Source organism: Aegilops tauschii, chromosome 2 (assembly GCF_002575655.3).
Source record: "Aegilops tauschii subsp. strangulata cultivar AL8/78 chromosome 2, Aet v6.0, whole genome shotgun sequence".
NCBI lineage: Eukaryota > Viridiplantae > Streptophyta > Magnoliopsida > Poales > Poaceae > Aegilops > Aegilops tauschii.
The window spans coordinates 108,739,535-108,755,658 of NC_053036.3; the positions used below are offsets into that span (position 1 = coordinate 108,739,535).

The following is a 16,124-nucleotide window of genomic DNA, read 5'->3' on the forward strand; positions in this document are numbered from 1 at the left end:
AGCGGAGTACATAGCTGCTTCGGAAGCAACAAATGAAGGAGCCTGGATGAAGGAGTTCATATCCGATCTAGGTGTCATACCTAGTGCATCGGGTTCAATGAAAATCTTTTGTGACAATACTGGTGCAATTGCCTTAGCAAAGGAATCCAGATTTCACAAGAGAACCAAGCACATCAAAAGAGGCTTCAATTCCATCCGGGATTTAGTCCAGGTGGGAGACATAGAAATTTGCAAGATACATACGGATCTGCATGTTGCAGACCCGTTGACTAAGCCTCTTCCACGAGCAAAACATGATCAGCACCAAGGCTCCATGGGTGTAAGAATCATTACTGTGTAATCTATATTATTGACTCTAGTGCAAGTGGGAGACTGAAGGAAATATGCCCTAGAGGCAATAATAAAGTTATTATTTATTTCCTTATATCATGATAAATGTTTATTATTCATGCTAGAATTGTATTAACCGGAAACATAATACTTGTGTGAATACATAGACAAACAAAGTGTCACTAGTATGCCTCTACTTGACTAGCTCGTTGATCAAAGATGGTTATGTTTCCTAGCCATTGACATGAGTTGTCATTTGATTAATGGGATCACATCATTAGGAGAATGATGTGATTGACTTGACCCATTCCGTTAGCTTAGCACTCGATCGTTTAGTATGTTGCTATTGCTTTCTTCATGACTTATACATGTTCCTATGACTATGAGATTATGCAACTCCCGTTTACCGGAGGAACACTTTGTGTGCTACCAAACGTCACAACGTAACTGGGTGATTATAAAGGTGCTCTACAGGTGTCTCCGAAGGTACTTGTTGGGTTGGCGTATTTCGAGATTAGGATTTGTCACTCTGATTGTCGGAGAGGTATCTCTGGGCCCACTCGGTAATGCACATCACTATAAGCCTTGCAAGCATTGCAACTAATGAGCTAGTTGCGGGATGATGTATTACGGAACGAGTAAAGAGACTTGCGGGTAACGAGATTGAACTAGGTATTGAGATACCGACGATCGAATCTCGGGCAAGTAACATACCGATGACAAAGGGAACAACGTATGTTGTTATGCGGTCTGACCGATAAAGATCTTCGTAGAATATGTGGGAGCCAATATGAGCATCCAGTTTCCGCTATTGGTTATTGACCGGAGACGTGTCTCGGTCATGTCTACATAGTTCTCGAACCCGTAGGGTCCGCACGCTTAACGTTTCGATGACAGTTATATTATGAGTTTATATGTTTTGATGTACCGAAGGTTGTTCGGAGTCCCGGATGTGATCACGGACATGACGAGGAGTCTCGAAATGGTCGAGACATGAAGATTGATATATTGGAAGCCTATGTTTGGATATCGGAAGTGTTCCTGGTGAAATCGGGATTTTACCGGAGTACCGGGAGGTTACCGGAACCCCCCGGCAACATAATTGGCCTTAGTGGGCCTAGGTGGAAGAGAGGAGAGGCGGCTAGGGCTGGGCCGTGCGCCCCTCCCCCTAGTCCGAATAGGACAAGGAGAAGGGGGCGGCGCCCCCCTTCCTTCTTCTCCCTCTCCTCTTTCCCCCCTCCCAAGTCCTAATCCAACTAGAAAAAGGGGGGAGTCCTACTCCCGGTGGGAGTAGGACTCCTCCTGGCGCGCCCCAAGGCTGGCCGCACCTCCCCCCCCCCCTTTGATCCTTTATATACGGGGGCAGGGGGCACCCCAGAGAGACAACAATTGATCATTAATCTCTTAGCCGTGTGCGGTGCCCCCTCCACCATATTACACCTCGATAATATCGTAGCGGTGCTTAGGCGAAGCCCTGCGTCGGTAGAACATCATCATCGTCACCACGCCGTCGTGCTGACGAAACTCTCCCTCAACACTCGGCTGGATCGGACTTCGAGGGACGTCATCGAGCTGAACGTGTGCTGAACTCGGAGGTGCCGTGCGTTCGGTACTTGATCGGTCGGATCGTGAAGACGTACGACTACATCAACCGCGTTGTGTTAACGCTTCCGCTTTCGGTCTACGAGGGTACGTGGACAACACTCTCCCCTCTCGTTGCTATGCATCACCATGATCTTGCGTGTGCGTAGGAAATTTTTTGAAATTACTACGTTCCCCAACAGTAAGGCCATATGTGTCCAACAAGAGGCTGGTAAATTTACAATTCTTTAAAAGTGGGCATGTAATTCATTTGACTATCTTTGATAAGAAATTTAGTTAAACCATTATGGGTATGTACATAGGGTACTGAACACACTCATCCTTATAAATGGATGTCCACACACTATCTATAAGCATCTCGGAGATACTAAACCGACACAACATTTTGAGATTGATGAAATCACAACAGGCGTCTCGTAGTCAATGGGAATGGACATTGCCAAAAAAGAATGGCATAATTTCAAGAAAATGCAAACACCAATGCCAAGTCTAAGACTTGAACCCTGGTGAGTTGATTTCACGACAAATAACCTAACCATTTGAGCTATGCTCAATTAGATATGTCTTGAAGGACAGAGCTCCATTAATATCTAAACAGTCCATGTACAAAGCTCACAAAAGGACTCAAATGGATTAAAATTACAACCAAGTCTCCGAAATATGCAAGGAGGACTCTCAAAGGAGATCTAAGATTGCAATGGGCTCCAAACGACCTCAACTCAAATACGACCTACTGTTGCTGGGGATAAACCACTTCGGATAGCAAAGCCGCCATTGCACCACCACCAACACCAGTCGGTGCCAAAAGTGGCAGAGATGGACTCCAAGCTTTGGTTGACGGCCTCCTTATTCGCCACATCTAGGCTATGAGGAAGAAAAGAGCAATCTTGGAGGGAACGCCACACCTCTAGTCAGTGTTGGAGCCAGGATCAAGCCCGGGGCCAATCACTTGGTACAATACTAAACAGTGCAAAAATCGCTATCAAAGGAGCCAAGCCTCACAACCCAGGCTACCACCCGGGCAACCTGGGCCTTGTCTCCGCCACTGACTCTAGTCGGATGCCCTTCTAGCAGAAGAATCACTGGCATGGCCTCGAGGAATGACATCCATTGACCACCTCTTCTTAGTGGTAGGCGCCATAGCTTCTCTGCAACAAACTTCAATGATGATGCAACCCTACCCGCTGGTCGGATATGAGAACCTCCCCTTCTCCATCTTCAGTCTTCACCACCTCAGTGGCCAGCAAAAACCAAGGACGAAGAGAGTTCAAGACAATCTCAGGCTTATTAGAGGGGCTCTCACTGGATCCGCCTCTCCGGTCGGCTTCAACCATGGAAGAACACCTCGGGGGCCGGAGAGCTAGCCGCCGAGCGCTGCTCAAATGCACTGGGACGGAGCTCCGAGTCGGCATCACGCCAAACGCCAAAGAGGAAAAACCTACCCCTAGCCCTACACCTAATGGACAAAATGAGTACCTGGCTTCCTCCCCCATACCTACTCACGACGGGAGCACCTCCGGAGGAGGAGAGCCAAGGAGTCGGGCAAAGATTTTCCTAGGCGACTCTCAACGGTGGCGAGCAGGCTCAGTCTCTCTCCCGTCGAAGCTTTCTCTCGGTGTCAAAGATCGGTGCAGTTCATGATCATTCGGACGCGCCACACACGCTGGGCTAGCATAGCATTTAAATCGAGTCAATCACCACAATTTAGGGTTTGTACTACTCTCCAACAACGAAAAGCTGGTAACAACAAGATGAATTTGTTATTAAAAAAATAAACAACACGACGAATTTCCTTTTTAATTAAGTTGTTGGACTTATTTTTATCAATAACCGTTTTCAAGTAAGCTCAACTTCTTATAAGCGATAATAACTGTCTAAAACTAGGAGTCCGTTGTGGATCGGCAGGTGTCTGGCCCAACCTCCGAGTGCAGTTTCTTATCATTGCAACCAAGCTACCTTGGCCGGGTGAGCCACCGTGCATGCGTTCGAAAGGCCGAGAATATTTCGGTTACGCCGGCGTCACTCTCGCGTGTAGCTCCGAGCAACCACATCCATGTTGCTTGTCGCAGGTTGACACTCCTCACTCACGCACTCGATATAAAAGGGAGCCCAGCGGCGCCAAAGCATCTACGTAGCTCGTAAATCTCCTCGTCGAATCAGCCGGCCGGCGGCTCCATGGATTCCGGTGCGATACACGTCCAGATGCCCGTGGCCGGCGAAGAATGCCCGGCGCAGGAAGCGAAGCCAGTCAAGGGCAAGTCGCCGGTGGACAAGACGCTGTCGGGCGCGTCGGACCTGCTGAAGCTGCTGCCGACGGGCACGGTGCTGGCGTTCCAGGCGCTGGCGCCGTCCTTCACCAACCACGGCGTCTGCCACACGGCCAACCGGTACCTGGTGCTGGCGCTCATCGGCGCCTGCGCGCTCTCCTGCGTGCTCCTCTCCTTCACGGACAGCCTCGTCGGCCGCGACGGCAAGCTCTACTACGGCATCGCCACGTTCCGGTCCTTCTACCCGTTCAACTTCGCCGGCGCGGCCGCCGAGCGGGACGCCATGTTCAGCGACCTGGGCCGGTTCAGGCTCACCGGGCTGGACTTCGTGCACGCCGTCTTCTCCGCGGTCGTGTTCCTGGCCGTGGCCTTCTCCGACGCCGGCATACAGAGCTGCCTGTTCCCGGACGCCGGCGCGGACGTGAGGGAGCTGCTGGTGAACCTGCCGCTCGGGGCGGGGTTCCTGTCCAGCGTGGTGTTCATGATCTTCCCCACCACCAGGAAGAGCGTCGGCTATACGGACATGACGCCCCACTCCCACTCGCACTGAGGTGAAGCTCGTACCAACATACTTACATACGTATCTCCATTGGAAACATATGAAAAGTTGAAAACCACGAATGCAAAGACGCATGTTATGCATGTATCTCCATCACTAGCTAGCTAGCATCATGAGAGAGTGAAAAGGATAGCACATCTACATGGCAACAGACGCTTGTACGATAGAAACATGTATGAGACGTAAAGGAAAGGAATCAATGAATCATGCCCTTGAACGTCAATATATGAATGTCAGCATGGCCATTGCCATCCTCATACGTATTGCCATTATTACCATGATCAACCGTTGATTTAAGAAATCTTGTCGCCCCTTGAACAGCTGTTGATTAGAAAATCTAGTTGAGTTGCCATGGGAATGACAATACCTTGCCGCGATACTGAAATTTGCGAGTGCCTATTTGCTAGCTAAAGTTTTTTTTTGGCGTTAGTCAATACCGTTGATCATCATCCAACGGCCACGATCACCTCACACTTTTCATCTTCAATCTCCCCTTCTTCTCCTCATGTAGCCACCCACCTACCCACCCCACCCCCAACCCAACCGCCTGCCTCGCCCCTTGCGGCCGGCGAGTGCTATTGTGCGCCGCCCCACCCTCACCTCAACCTCCCTTGACCATCGTTGCTTGCCGCAGCCACGACAATCCCTCTAAGCCCCCCCCCCCCCCGACCTACCACAATTCCGGTGACCCCGCACCTGCCAAGTTTCAGACTCACTCCTGCTAGATATCGCCTCCCGCTCATGCACGGCTCGCCTTGGCCTCGCCGTGGCCCGCACTCGTCCCTGGCGCTCCTTACGCCGTCCACACTCCTTCGTCCTCACGCAAAGCAGAAGAAGTGACTGACGCACATTTCTTTTCTAGGCACCTGATGTTTAGCAAACGAGCTGAAATTTACTACCGGAGCAACAAAAATATCACTCAAATTTCCAGCTTCCAAACATGCCACTAAATTTTGCACCGGATACAAATAAAGTTCGCGAGTAGTGGCGGAGCATCCTTGGAGAAGCTTCAGTTTTAGCCTAACTTTGAAATTTGATATGAATTTTTAGTTATTTTCATGCCAAAAAAAATCATGTCAGATCTATGCCAAGATGGCCGCACTACTAGTATCGCCCTTTTTACCGAGTCCGAAGAAACTCGGGAGAGCCCATATTAAAGTGAAATCTTCACTGAGTGCCAAACTCGACGCATCGCACTTGGCTGGACGGGGCTCGACAATCATTAATACTGCCAAGTTCTTTCTATCATGAAGTCAGTGAATATTTAAACAATGTTTGCCGAGTTCCTGTCAGAAAAAATTCGGCGAACAACAATGTCAGACAGAACAGGCAGTTAACAGAAGCGCCACGTGGCCCAACTATTTTCCGAGTTTTGGCACACTAAACTTGGCAAAGTTTAGCCAATAGAAATAATCCACGTGACAGCACACATGTATTGCCCAGTACATAACCAGATTCTAGTAGTGTTGTCTGCATCGCTCGATGTAGAGGCAGGTGTTATCCTCATTTTTGAAAAAAAAAATTACCTTTATTCCAAAACTAGATACTAGAGCAACTCATGATGCCGCTCGGGGAAATGCTGGTACAACCTTGGACTCTCCTTATATTGGGAAAAAAAAACAACAACAATGAACTCTCCTTGTTGAGTTAATCATAAAAATCGATCACTATGGTTGCATAGATCGCACTGCACGATCTCTCCGAGATTTACATCAAACGGCATTAAAGCCGGCCATGGACAATCTTCTTCCACCATGCGTGATCAGCTCCAATATGCCACGACGCGATCTCCTCTTCTCCAAGAACCGATTCTCTCTTGCATGGCGAAATTTAGGTGCATCTACTGCCGCCATTAATGTTGCTGATGACCAGGAAGGGAGCCGGAGCCGGCGGAGAGGCTCCTCTCGAGGTAGAACGCCCGCAGCCTGGCTGTCCGGCTGGCACCGCCGCTCGCGGAGTGGGACAGCGCCGGGAGCCCCCACTGCGAGGAGAACACGATGGCGGGGCAATCCGCCGCGCACGCGATCCGCCGCACCAGCTCCGCCAGCAGGGCCGCCGCCCGCCGCGCCGGCAGCAGCGCGAGCACCAGCCGCATCAGCCTCACCCTCCTGCCGCCGCCCGGACGCGGCGCCACCTTCTTCCCCGCCCTCCTCCGCAGCCGCAGCGGCCGCCTCGCCCTCGTCCACCTGGTAGCCGAAGCCGCCGCCGGCCTCTCCTCGCCGTCCCCGTCGTCGCCTTGCTCGGCGCGCAGCCTCTGGTACCGGCACCTCGGCGGCACGTCGAGACCCATGTGGTTGTGCAGTGTGAGCTAGCTAGGGTTCGTGGCAGCGAAGCAAGCGACGGCGAGTCAACCGACGACTGAGGCGAGTGAGCGAGCTCTGAGCTGTAGGAAGCATGGGGAGCAAGCGAGCCTGCGGGCGCACGTATATATAAGCCTGGATGAAATTCCATTATCGTGAATGAATACGTTGGCACATGGGGAAGAATCGTGGCGCCATGCAGGTCGGGATCGGGAAGACGCGCGAGCATAAGAGCATCTTCAACAGCCGCGCCAAAAGACACGCGCGGTAAAATGGACTTTTAGCGCGCGCGGGACGTTTTTGCGCGCTCCAGCGACGCCGGAGCGGGCACAGGAGTTGGCTCCTTTCCCGCGGCTTATCACCGACGAGGATCGGCACAAAAACCGGAGGCGGTAGCGCCGTCTCAGCCTGGCCGAGATGGACGAGGAAGCCATGGCGCTGTGGACGCAACGCTTCCCGCAAGGTATCATCAACGAGAAACAGTTCTTCGCCGCGAGGAGGGCGGAGAGGAGGAGAGGAGGAAGGAGCGAGCCGCCTATCGCGAGGACAAGCGAACGCGGAAGGCGGTCGCTAAATACAACATCGCGCTAGGAGATGCGTGGTCCTGGGACTCCCGCGACGAGCGGTTCCTTGATGCCTACGCTTCGACGTCGGAGGAGGACATCACCGAGGCAGAGTCCGAGTCGGAGAATGACGAGTAGTAGTAGTTTTTCGTTTTTTTGTATCATAGAACTATATAAAATATCTATTGTAGGAAAAGATTATGAACTATGTACGCATTTTGTATCGTAGAAGCAGGCTATGTGCCGAACTATCCCTGTTCTTTACAAAAAAAAATGAAATATAGCGCCTGCTGCAGCGGCTCGGGCGCGCTTTATTTTGCGGCGGCCGCTGAAGCCAGCGCATCGCCGCGCGTAAAACCTGACTCATCCGACGTTGTATTCTGACTTTTAGCGAGCCGCGCAACGCGTGGCTGTTAGAGATGCTCTAAGAAAATGGCGAGCAAAAGACACCAACAAACGACCGAGCGGCGCCTATGGCCGCCCGATCGGCATTCCTTTTGACACATGCTTCGCGCCAGTCCATACAAGTATGTTTGCCGTGCACTCTCTCCAGCTCGGTCGCTATTTTTTTTCCTGGACGCTGATGCATGTATGCGTACGCGATCTTCGGCCGTTATCACTTGATCATCGCTAAATAGAGCTAACTCAGCTACCAACTCCAATGATGAACTGCATGCATTGGGACCAGATCCATGACATCGTTGAGTACAAACTAATTAGCGATACATAATGAACCGAGTGCGATCTCCCAAGGATTGATATGATTCCAGCCCTGCCGTGTATATATAGTTGTATAGTATATATACTCTCGTTTCCGTAAAAGTTGTGGCGCATGCGGCGCCAACGGTATGCAAATACAAAGGCGCATTCTCTCCTTCTTTTCTAATGATGATTGATGCGATCATTGCATGGCCACCTCCAAATTTGATTGTGCGTAAATCAAATGATTATTAAGGTGAAAGTGTCGTTTTATCGTTCAAGTGGGGCATGTGCCGTCATCCGAAAGGTCCAAGTGAAATCATGCCCAATGATTGGCTCCCACGATTGGTTACATATACTACTGCTATACTCCTACATACCACGACTGGAGGTCGGTGCCTCTCTATGAAGGCTGTGGACAAATGCACTGGTCGGCAGTAGGAAGTTACTATTGCACAAGGAATAAACGGAGACGTTCTGCAGGACGTGGCACACGGCATGCGGGGACAAGTTAAGGAGATTTGGCATGTACAAATCCATGCACTAGTAGGAAAAGGGGCTTTTACCCCGGTTCATAAGGGCCTTTAGTCCTGGTTCTGGAACCGGGACTAAAGGGTCGTTACTAATGCCCTAGCCCTTTAGTCCCGGTTCTTACACGAACCGGGACTAAAGGCCGTCCACGTGGCCGGTGTGGGGAGCCCAGGCAGGAGGGCCTTTGGTCCCTGTTGGTGCCACCAACCGGGACCAATAGGCATCCACGCGTCAGCACCTGGCAGGAGCTGAGGTTTTTGTTTTTTTGAAAGGGGGTGGTTTAGGGGTTTTGGGGGGTTAATTTAGGTGTTTCATATATTGTGTTAGCTAGCTAATTAATAGAGAGAAGTGTCCTCTCTTATCTCCGTGCTTTGTCGACGCTACGTACTATATACGTATGGAGAGGAGCAGACACGCTAGCTAGTAATCAAATGAAGGAAACAGAAGATCGTCATGAACATATATATATATATATGCATACAGAGAGAAGTGATATCGACCACCTCTCCTTCTCCGAGATATTGGTCGAACAACAAGTTCTCGTATATCTATCCGACACTACCGGCTACATATATACAATAATTATCTCTTACAATACAATCTCCTAATTATATTGTAGGAACACAGGGTCCACATAGTATTCTCCGTTTTCAGCGATCACGTGGTCAAGGAAGAATGCTGCCAATTCCTCTTGAATTCCTCGCATACGATCTGGTGCTAGGAGTTGATCCCGCTTCCGAAAAATCTAATTTGAAGAAGGGGGACAATACATATATATATGAATAAATGAAACTCAACACAAATGATGGTAATAAAATAAAATTATGAATATTATTGCTTACGCACTTCATATTGTTCTTCAGTGTAGCCCCGCTCACAGGTATGGTAGCGGATGGACTCGCAAATGTAGTATCCACAGTAATTATTCTCGGGTTGCTGCCACAACCACTTTACAAGAAATAGAGGTCAATCAAACTGATAAGCAAGCATGCTAAATGGTATTGATCAAACTAGCGCTTGAATCACTAGGAGATGCGCGGAACATGCTACTATAGTACTTACTTTCGGGTGTCTAAATTGCAGCTGGTTCGGCAGTCCCGGGGCTTTTGAGGTGAATTTTCTCCAAACCCTGCCAAACAAAGAAAACAATTACTTGATATCAGGAAATGAACAAAGTTGCTGATATGGTGGATAATGATCGATTTAACTTACTTCTGGAGCATTTGAGTCATGTTCGCATAGTCCTGGGGATCTTTTCGTCTCGAGTCTAAGACGGTTACTACTCCCGGCTCAAGCTTAATCTCTAGGAGAATATAGTGGAAGCTGCGCATGCATGCATAAGTCATCAATTACATTACCATAACCTGGACTAATAAAGGGAAACCGAATATGCAGAAGACAGTAACACTCACTTGAAGTTGTAAGGAAAGAGTATTATATCTTTGTTTTGATTTATTACCAACGATTGTAGCAAGTTGGCCTCGGTATCTTTGGCATGAAATTTAACCTGATAATCATCTATGAGATTTGTGTTAATGAACCCAATATCACCGATTTGTCTTTTCTTCAATTCGGCGATCTTCAATCTGCATAATATAGTGAGGATAAGTATAAATACATGCAATGAAAGAGCTGACCTATATAGAGAGACTTAATGACAGAAGTAGTACTACTTACAGACAGTAGCAAGTGATCGTTGTTTTATCGAGGGACTTTAGATTGTAAAACTGGAAGAAATACTCAAATGGAACATTCAGCAGTTCAATTCCAACGAGGTCATGCTCCGGTTTAACTCTCAGCGTTAAAGTACTCATCCCATCAGACTCTCTGCAGGTTTTCATGTACCAATCATGTAGTCTTCGCATCATCGTGCTTAGAGATTTGACATCTTTGACGAGAGGCTTCCCGTAATGGTATTTGTGTTCGTTCACCTCCATGATTTCATAATGTACATCGTCGGGCAGGTAATCTCCAAGATCGGTATAACCGGGCACCATACCCGGATCATTAGCGACGATGTCTTTTGACACCTTGAGCAGGGGGCACGATTGGTTCTCTTGTTCGCCGAGCTGGGCAATTTTTTTCCCAGCTCGTTGTTCTTTCATCCTTTTATCACTGACAGTACTTCCCGACCGCTCCGCTTCGGCATATGCCTTTGCAAGAACGCGCTCATAGTTGCCTTTTGGCGGAGACTTTGGTGGTTTTGTCAGGGCAGCCAGAGTGCGCTTTGCTTTCACCAGATCTACCTTCTCCTCCGGAGGTGGATGTTTCTTTGCTTTGACCCCTTCAAAGAAGTTCTTCACTTCGGCTCGCACGATCTTCGCGTTCTCCTCCTCAGTCCTCTCATATGGTAACTTCTCTGGAGTCTTCAGAGAAGGACCGAATCTGTATTGCCTCCCACCTCTGGCAGCTGTACTGCTAGACACCGGCACAGCAGACGGAGCGGCTGCGGCTGTCTTCTTTCCTTGCTTACGAGGCGGAGGAGAAGGACTACGACGCGCCGGAGCAGCCGCAGCGGCGGCGGGTCTCTTCCGCCCTTGCTGACGAGGCGGAGAAGGAGGAGGCTGGCTGCTCTGGCGCGCCGGCGCTGGCGGAGAAGGAGGCGGAGTGCCGCCACGCGCCGGAGAAGGAGGCTGAGTGCCCTGATCACTCGCCGGAGGAGGAGGCGGAGGAGGAGGCGGAGTGCCCTTACTCGCCGGAGCCGTCCAGTTCGGAAGCTTGATGAGCTCCTTCCGCCATAGGCATGGAGTCTTCAGAGCTAAACCCAGCCGAGTCTCCCCTTCACCGGTAGGGTGGTCAAGCTGGAGGTCCTCAAATCCCTCCGTTATTTCATCCACCATCACCCTAGCATATCCTTCTGGAATCTGCCGGCAGTGGTAGGTTGCGCCGGGTTCAGTAGGTAAAACAGAGCCAACAGCCGCCTTGACTTTCAAGTTCTGCCATTCCGCCATAAGGTGGCAATGTTGAGACTCCGTGATAGCATCCACGGGGTAGCTAGGAGTAGCCGCATGCTCCAGCTGAGGCAGCTCGGTGGAAGCCACGCTGCTTCTACGCTGAGATGGCGGCGTAGCTTCGGGGGCAGTTTCGGCATCTCTATTGCCGTCTCGTTCCTCTAGCACTTGAACCCTTTCGTGCAGACGCTGAATTTGGATCTGCTCCACTTTTTTCCTCCTCTCCTGGGTTTCGTAACCGCCCGCGTCCGGAAAACCAGCCTTCCACGGAACGGAGCCTGGCGTGCCTCGTGTCCGTCCAGGGTGCTCAGGATTCCCGAGGGCCATTATGAGTTCGTCGTTCTCTCTGTGTGGAACGAACGTCCCTTGCTGCGCTGCATCGATATAGTGCTTAAGCTTCTTGACGGGTATTGCAAGTTGCTCGTCCGTCCAACGACACCTCCCTGATAGAGGGTCCAAGGTTCCGCCAGCCCCGAAGAACCAAGTCCGGCAACGGTCTGGCCAGTTCATTGTCTCTGGTTCGATCCCTTTATCAAGTAGATCCCTCTCAGACTTGGCCCACTTAGGCCGGGCTTTGAGGTAGCCACCTGACCCCGTGCGATGGTGAAGCTTCTTCTTCGCAGCATTCTGCTTGTTTGTCGCTGACATCTTCTTACTCTTTTCCGATGTCTTGTGGGCCACAAATGCGGGCCAGTGATCTCTGATCTTCTCATACCGGCCGACGAATTCTGGTGTCTCTTCTTTGTCGACAAAAGTTTTCAGCTCATTCTTCCACCTCCTGAATAGGTCTGCCATCTTCTTAAGAGCATGAGACTTGATTAATTGCTCTATAACTGGCTTCTCCGGATCCTCCTCTGGCGGTAGGGTGAAATTTGCCTTCAGCTCAGTCCAAAGATCATCTTTCTGCATATCATTGACATAAGACACCTCAGGGTCTTCCTTCTTAGGCTTATACCATTGGTGGATGCTGATCGGGATCTTGTCCCTAACTAGAACCTCGCACTGAGGAGCAAAAGCATCCTTTGTCCGGAGGGGTTCAATCGGTTGGCCGTCGCGCGCGATTGCTGTGATCTCAAACCTTTCATCCGAGCGCAACTTTCTCTTCGGGCCTCGTCTCTTTACCGCAGTTGTGCTCGATCCGGAGGGCTAGAAAAAAGAAGAAAGACGAGTGTTAATTAATATGTGTACATACCAAAACAATGAATGCATCAATTAGCTAGTCAGCACAGGCTTAACTAATATATTTACCTGACCGGACTCTGTTCAGTCACCAGAGCCGTCACCACGGGCTCCTTCTTGCACCAGCATTGGGTCACCGGAGCCATCATAATCATGTCTTTCCTCCTCCACTCTTCGATCACCGCAACTTGCTTCCTCACCCTGTTCTTCCAGACCATCATTGTCGTTAAGATACGACAAGATATCACCTCCGGCTAAGATTATGTCCCCCAACACATCTTCTGCTTGCTCATCTCGTCCGTGCTCCATTGTTTCTGCAAATATTACAACATGGCAATTATTACACAAACATGACAGCAGGTGGATATATTAGTGCAAACGTAGACCTAGCTTATTCCGGGTTTGGGGTGGCCTAGGCAACGCTTCAAGGGTAGGGGAGCGGCGGGAGGGGGTAGGAGACCGACATCGTTTTTTTCTAGGGTTTGGGTGTCCTCGAGAGTTTTGGTCGAGCGAGAGGGCCAGGGGGTGCTCCCGTGGTATAAGTTATCACGGTCGAGAGGGGGTATACATATCGACCGTCCATCATGTCGAAGTTATCTGGGAGGGAGTTATATATATCGACAACGACGACATACATACACGGGAAAATAATGTTATCGGGGAGGGGGTATATATCGACCCCCCCCCCACGTGTTGAAGTTATCGGGAGGGGGTTTTATATCGACAACGACGATATACATACACGGGAAAATAATGTTATCGAGGAGGGGGTATATCGACCCCCCCCCTCGTGTTGAAGTTATCCCCCCTCGTGTTGAAGTTATCGGGAGGGGGTAATATCGACAACGACAACATACATACACGGGAAAATAATGTTATCGGGGAGGGGGTATATCGATCCCCCCCCCCCCCGTGTTGAAGTTATCAGGAGGGGGTTATATCGACAACGATGACATATATACACGGGAAAATAATGTTATCGGGGAGGGGGTATATCGACCCCCCCTCGTGTTGAAGTTATCGGGAGGGGTATATATCGACGACGACAGACCCGATAAAACATAAGAAAACGAAGAAGAAATAAAAAGAGGAGAGAAGAAGAAAGGAATAGAGGAGAGGATTGAAGAAAAAAAAGAAAAGAAAAAAGAAGAAAAAAAGAAGAAAAAAAGAGGAGAAGAAGAAAGGAATAGAGGAGAAGAAGAAAAAATAGAAAATATTCTATTTTTTCTTCTTCTCCTCTATTCCTTTCTTCTTCTCCTCTTCTTTTTCTTCTTTTTTCCTCTTCTTATTTATATCTCCTCTTCTTCCTCTCCTCTTCTTCTTTCTTTCCTCTTCTTATTTTCTTCTTTCCTATCCTTCTTTTTCTTCTTCTTCCCTTCCTAGCTAGATATATAAAACTTTTCTAAAATTGTAACTTTTGCATATATAAAACTTTTCCATGTGGATCATCATTTCTCATATATATCGAATATATATCCATTGTCATATATAAAAACTTTCTATATATGAACAAAAAACTTTCTATGAACAAAAAAACATTTTTGACATATATATTCATACATTTTGAACATCTACATACATACAATTTTTTTTTGTTCACATATACATTATAGCCACATACACATATACATCACATATGAACAAAAAATTAAACTAATAAAAATAAAAAAACAGAGCCGGGGCGGCGGCTCTCACAGCGGGGGCGGCTAGGACGATGGCGACGGCGGGGGCGGGGGCGGCGAGGGCGCCGGCGCACGGGGCCGGGACGGGGCGGGGGCGGCGAGGGCGCCGGCGAGCACGCGCGGGCCGGGCAGGGGGGCTCGGGGCGCCGAGGCGGCACGCGCGAGCAGGGGAGCACGAGGCAGGGCGGCGCGTGGGGGCAGGGCGACGGCGACGAGCACCGGGCGGCGACCCGTCGAGGCAAGGGCGCGGGGCGACGGCGATGAGGAGGGGGCGGCGACGGCGAGCACGGGCAGCCTGGCGGCGTCGGGGGCAACTGGCGAGGTATGTCGAAAATTTCCTAAGTGTGGACTTATATAGCAAAGCCTTTAGTCCCGGTTCGTGGCACCAACTGGGACTAAAGGTGGGCATTAGTCCCGGTTGGTGCCACCAACCGGGACCAAAGGCCTCTTTTTAGCAGCCCAAAGGGCGGGAAGCGGCGGCCTTTGGTCCCGGTTGGTGGCACCAACCGGGACTAAAGGGGGGGCATTGGTCCCGGTTGGTGCCACCAACCGGGACCAAAGGCCTTGCGCTGCCCGCGGCCAAAAGTTTAGTCCCACCTCGCTGTTGAGAGGGGCTCGGAGTGGTTTATAAGCTCCACTGCGGCTGCCCTCTCGAGCTCCTCTCAAATGCAGGCTTACGGGCCTAATGTCACACTGTGCTGTCTGTTGGCCTATTGGGCCTTCTGCGGGCCTGAATCCAGGCCCAGGTTGGGTTTCTAGTCGTATTCAGGCCGTGGTTGCCCAATAGGTGGCAGTTTTTTAAATTTTTTGCATTATTTATTTTCTTTTGTTTTTTGCTTTATTTTTTAATTCTTTTGGCTTCTAGGTCAGCAAAATTATAAACTGTCTGTTAGTGCCATTAGTTTTAGAAAACATATAAACTTTCTATTAGTGCCATTAGTTCCTTATGAAAATTCTTTTTGTTGTATTTAGTTTTTTATTTTCTTTTTTGCTATATTTATTTTTTTATTTCTACTTACAACAAAAAACTTATTTATTTTATTTTATTTTGTTTCTAATTACTTATTTATTTTACTTTATGATAATTCTTTCTGCTATTAAAGTTTCTATCAAAAAAAGTTCTTTATGAAAATTCTTTTTGCTTTTAATGATTAAAAATAAAAAAGAGGCGCAATGCGCGTTGATTTGCTTCAAGCCTTTCGGAATAGTGTAGACTGCACTGCACATAGCTCGATGCAGTCTACCTTATTCCTCAAGGCTTGAAGCTAAGCAACGTGAGCATTGCGCCTCTTCTTCATCGTCTCTGCACTCAGGACTTATAAACCGCTCCTAGTGCCTCTCAGCTAGCGAGGTGGGACTAAAAAACTGCTTAGCTAGTAAGAAACTCTAGTACCGGTTCGTGCCACGAACAGGTACTAAAGGTGCTCGTGGGGCCACAGCCTCATTAGTACCGGTTCGTGG

The 16,124-nt window shown here is 49.4% G+C and overlaps 1 protein-coding gene and 1 long non-coding RNA gene across 2 annotated transcripts; one reads left to right on the top strand and one right to left on the bottom strand.

Annotated features, from left to right (window-relative positions):
• Window positions 1-4,107: 4,107 nt before the first annotated feature.
• On the top strand, window positions 4,108-4,749 carry LOC109773543 (protein DMP2-like). The gene has a single exon (XM_020332234.1). The coding sequence runs from the start codon at window positions 4,108-4,110 to the stop codon at window positions 4,747-4,749; it is 642 nt and encodes a 213-aa protein (XP_020187823.1).
• A 5,165-nt stretch (window positions 4,750-9,914) lies between these two features.
• LOC141041964 (uncharacterized) lies at window positions 9,915-10,555 on the bottom strand. The gene is made up of 3 exons (XR_012203748.1): window positions 10,264-10,555; window positions 10,064-10,174; window positions 9,915-9,980 (listed from the first exon to the last, which is right to left on the bottom strand). It is a non-coding gene; the product is annotated as an uncharacterized lncRNA (long non-coding RNA).
• Window positions 10,556-16,124: the final 5,569 nt, after the last annotated feature.

Coding starts and splice junctions, on each gene's coding strand:
- LOC109773543 (XM_020332234.1), top strand. CDS start 4,108: ATGGATTCCGGTGCGATACACGTCCAGATGCCCGTGGCCGGCGAAGAA.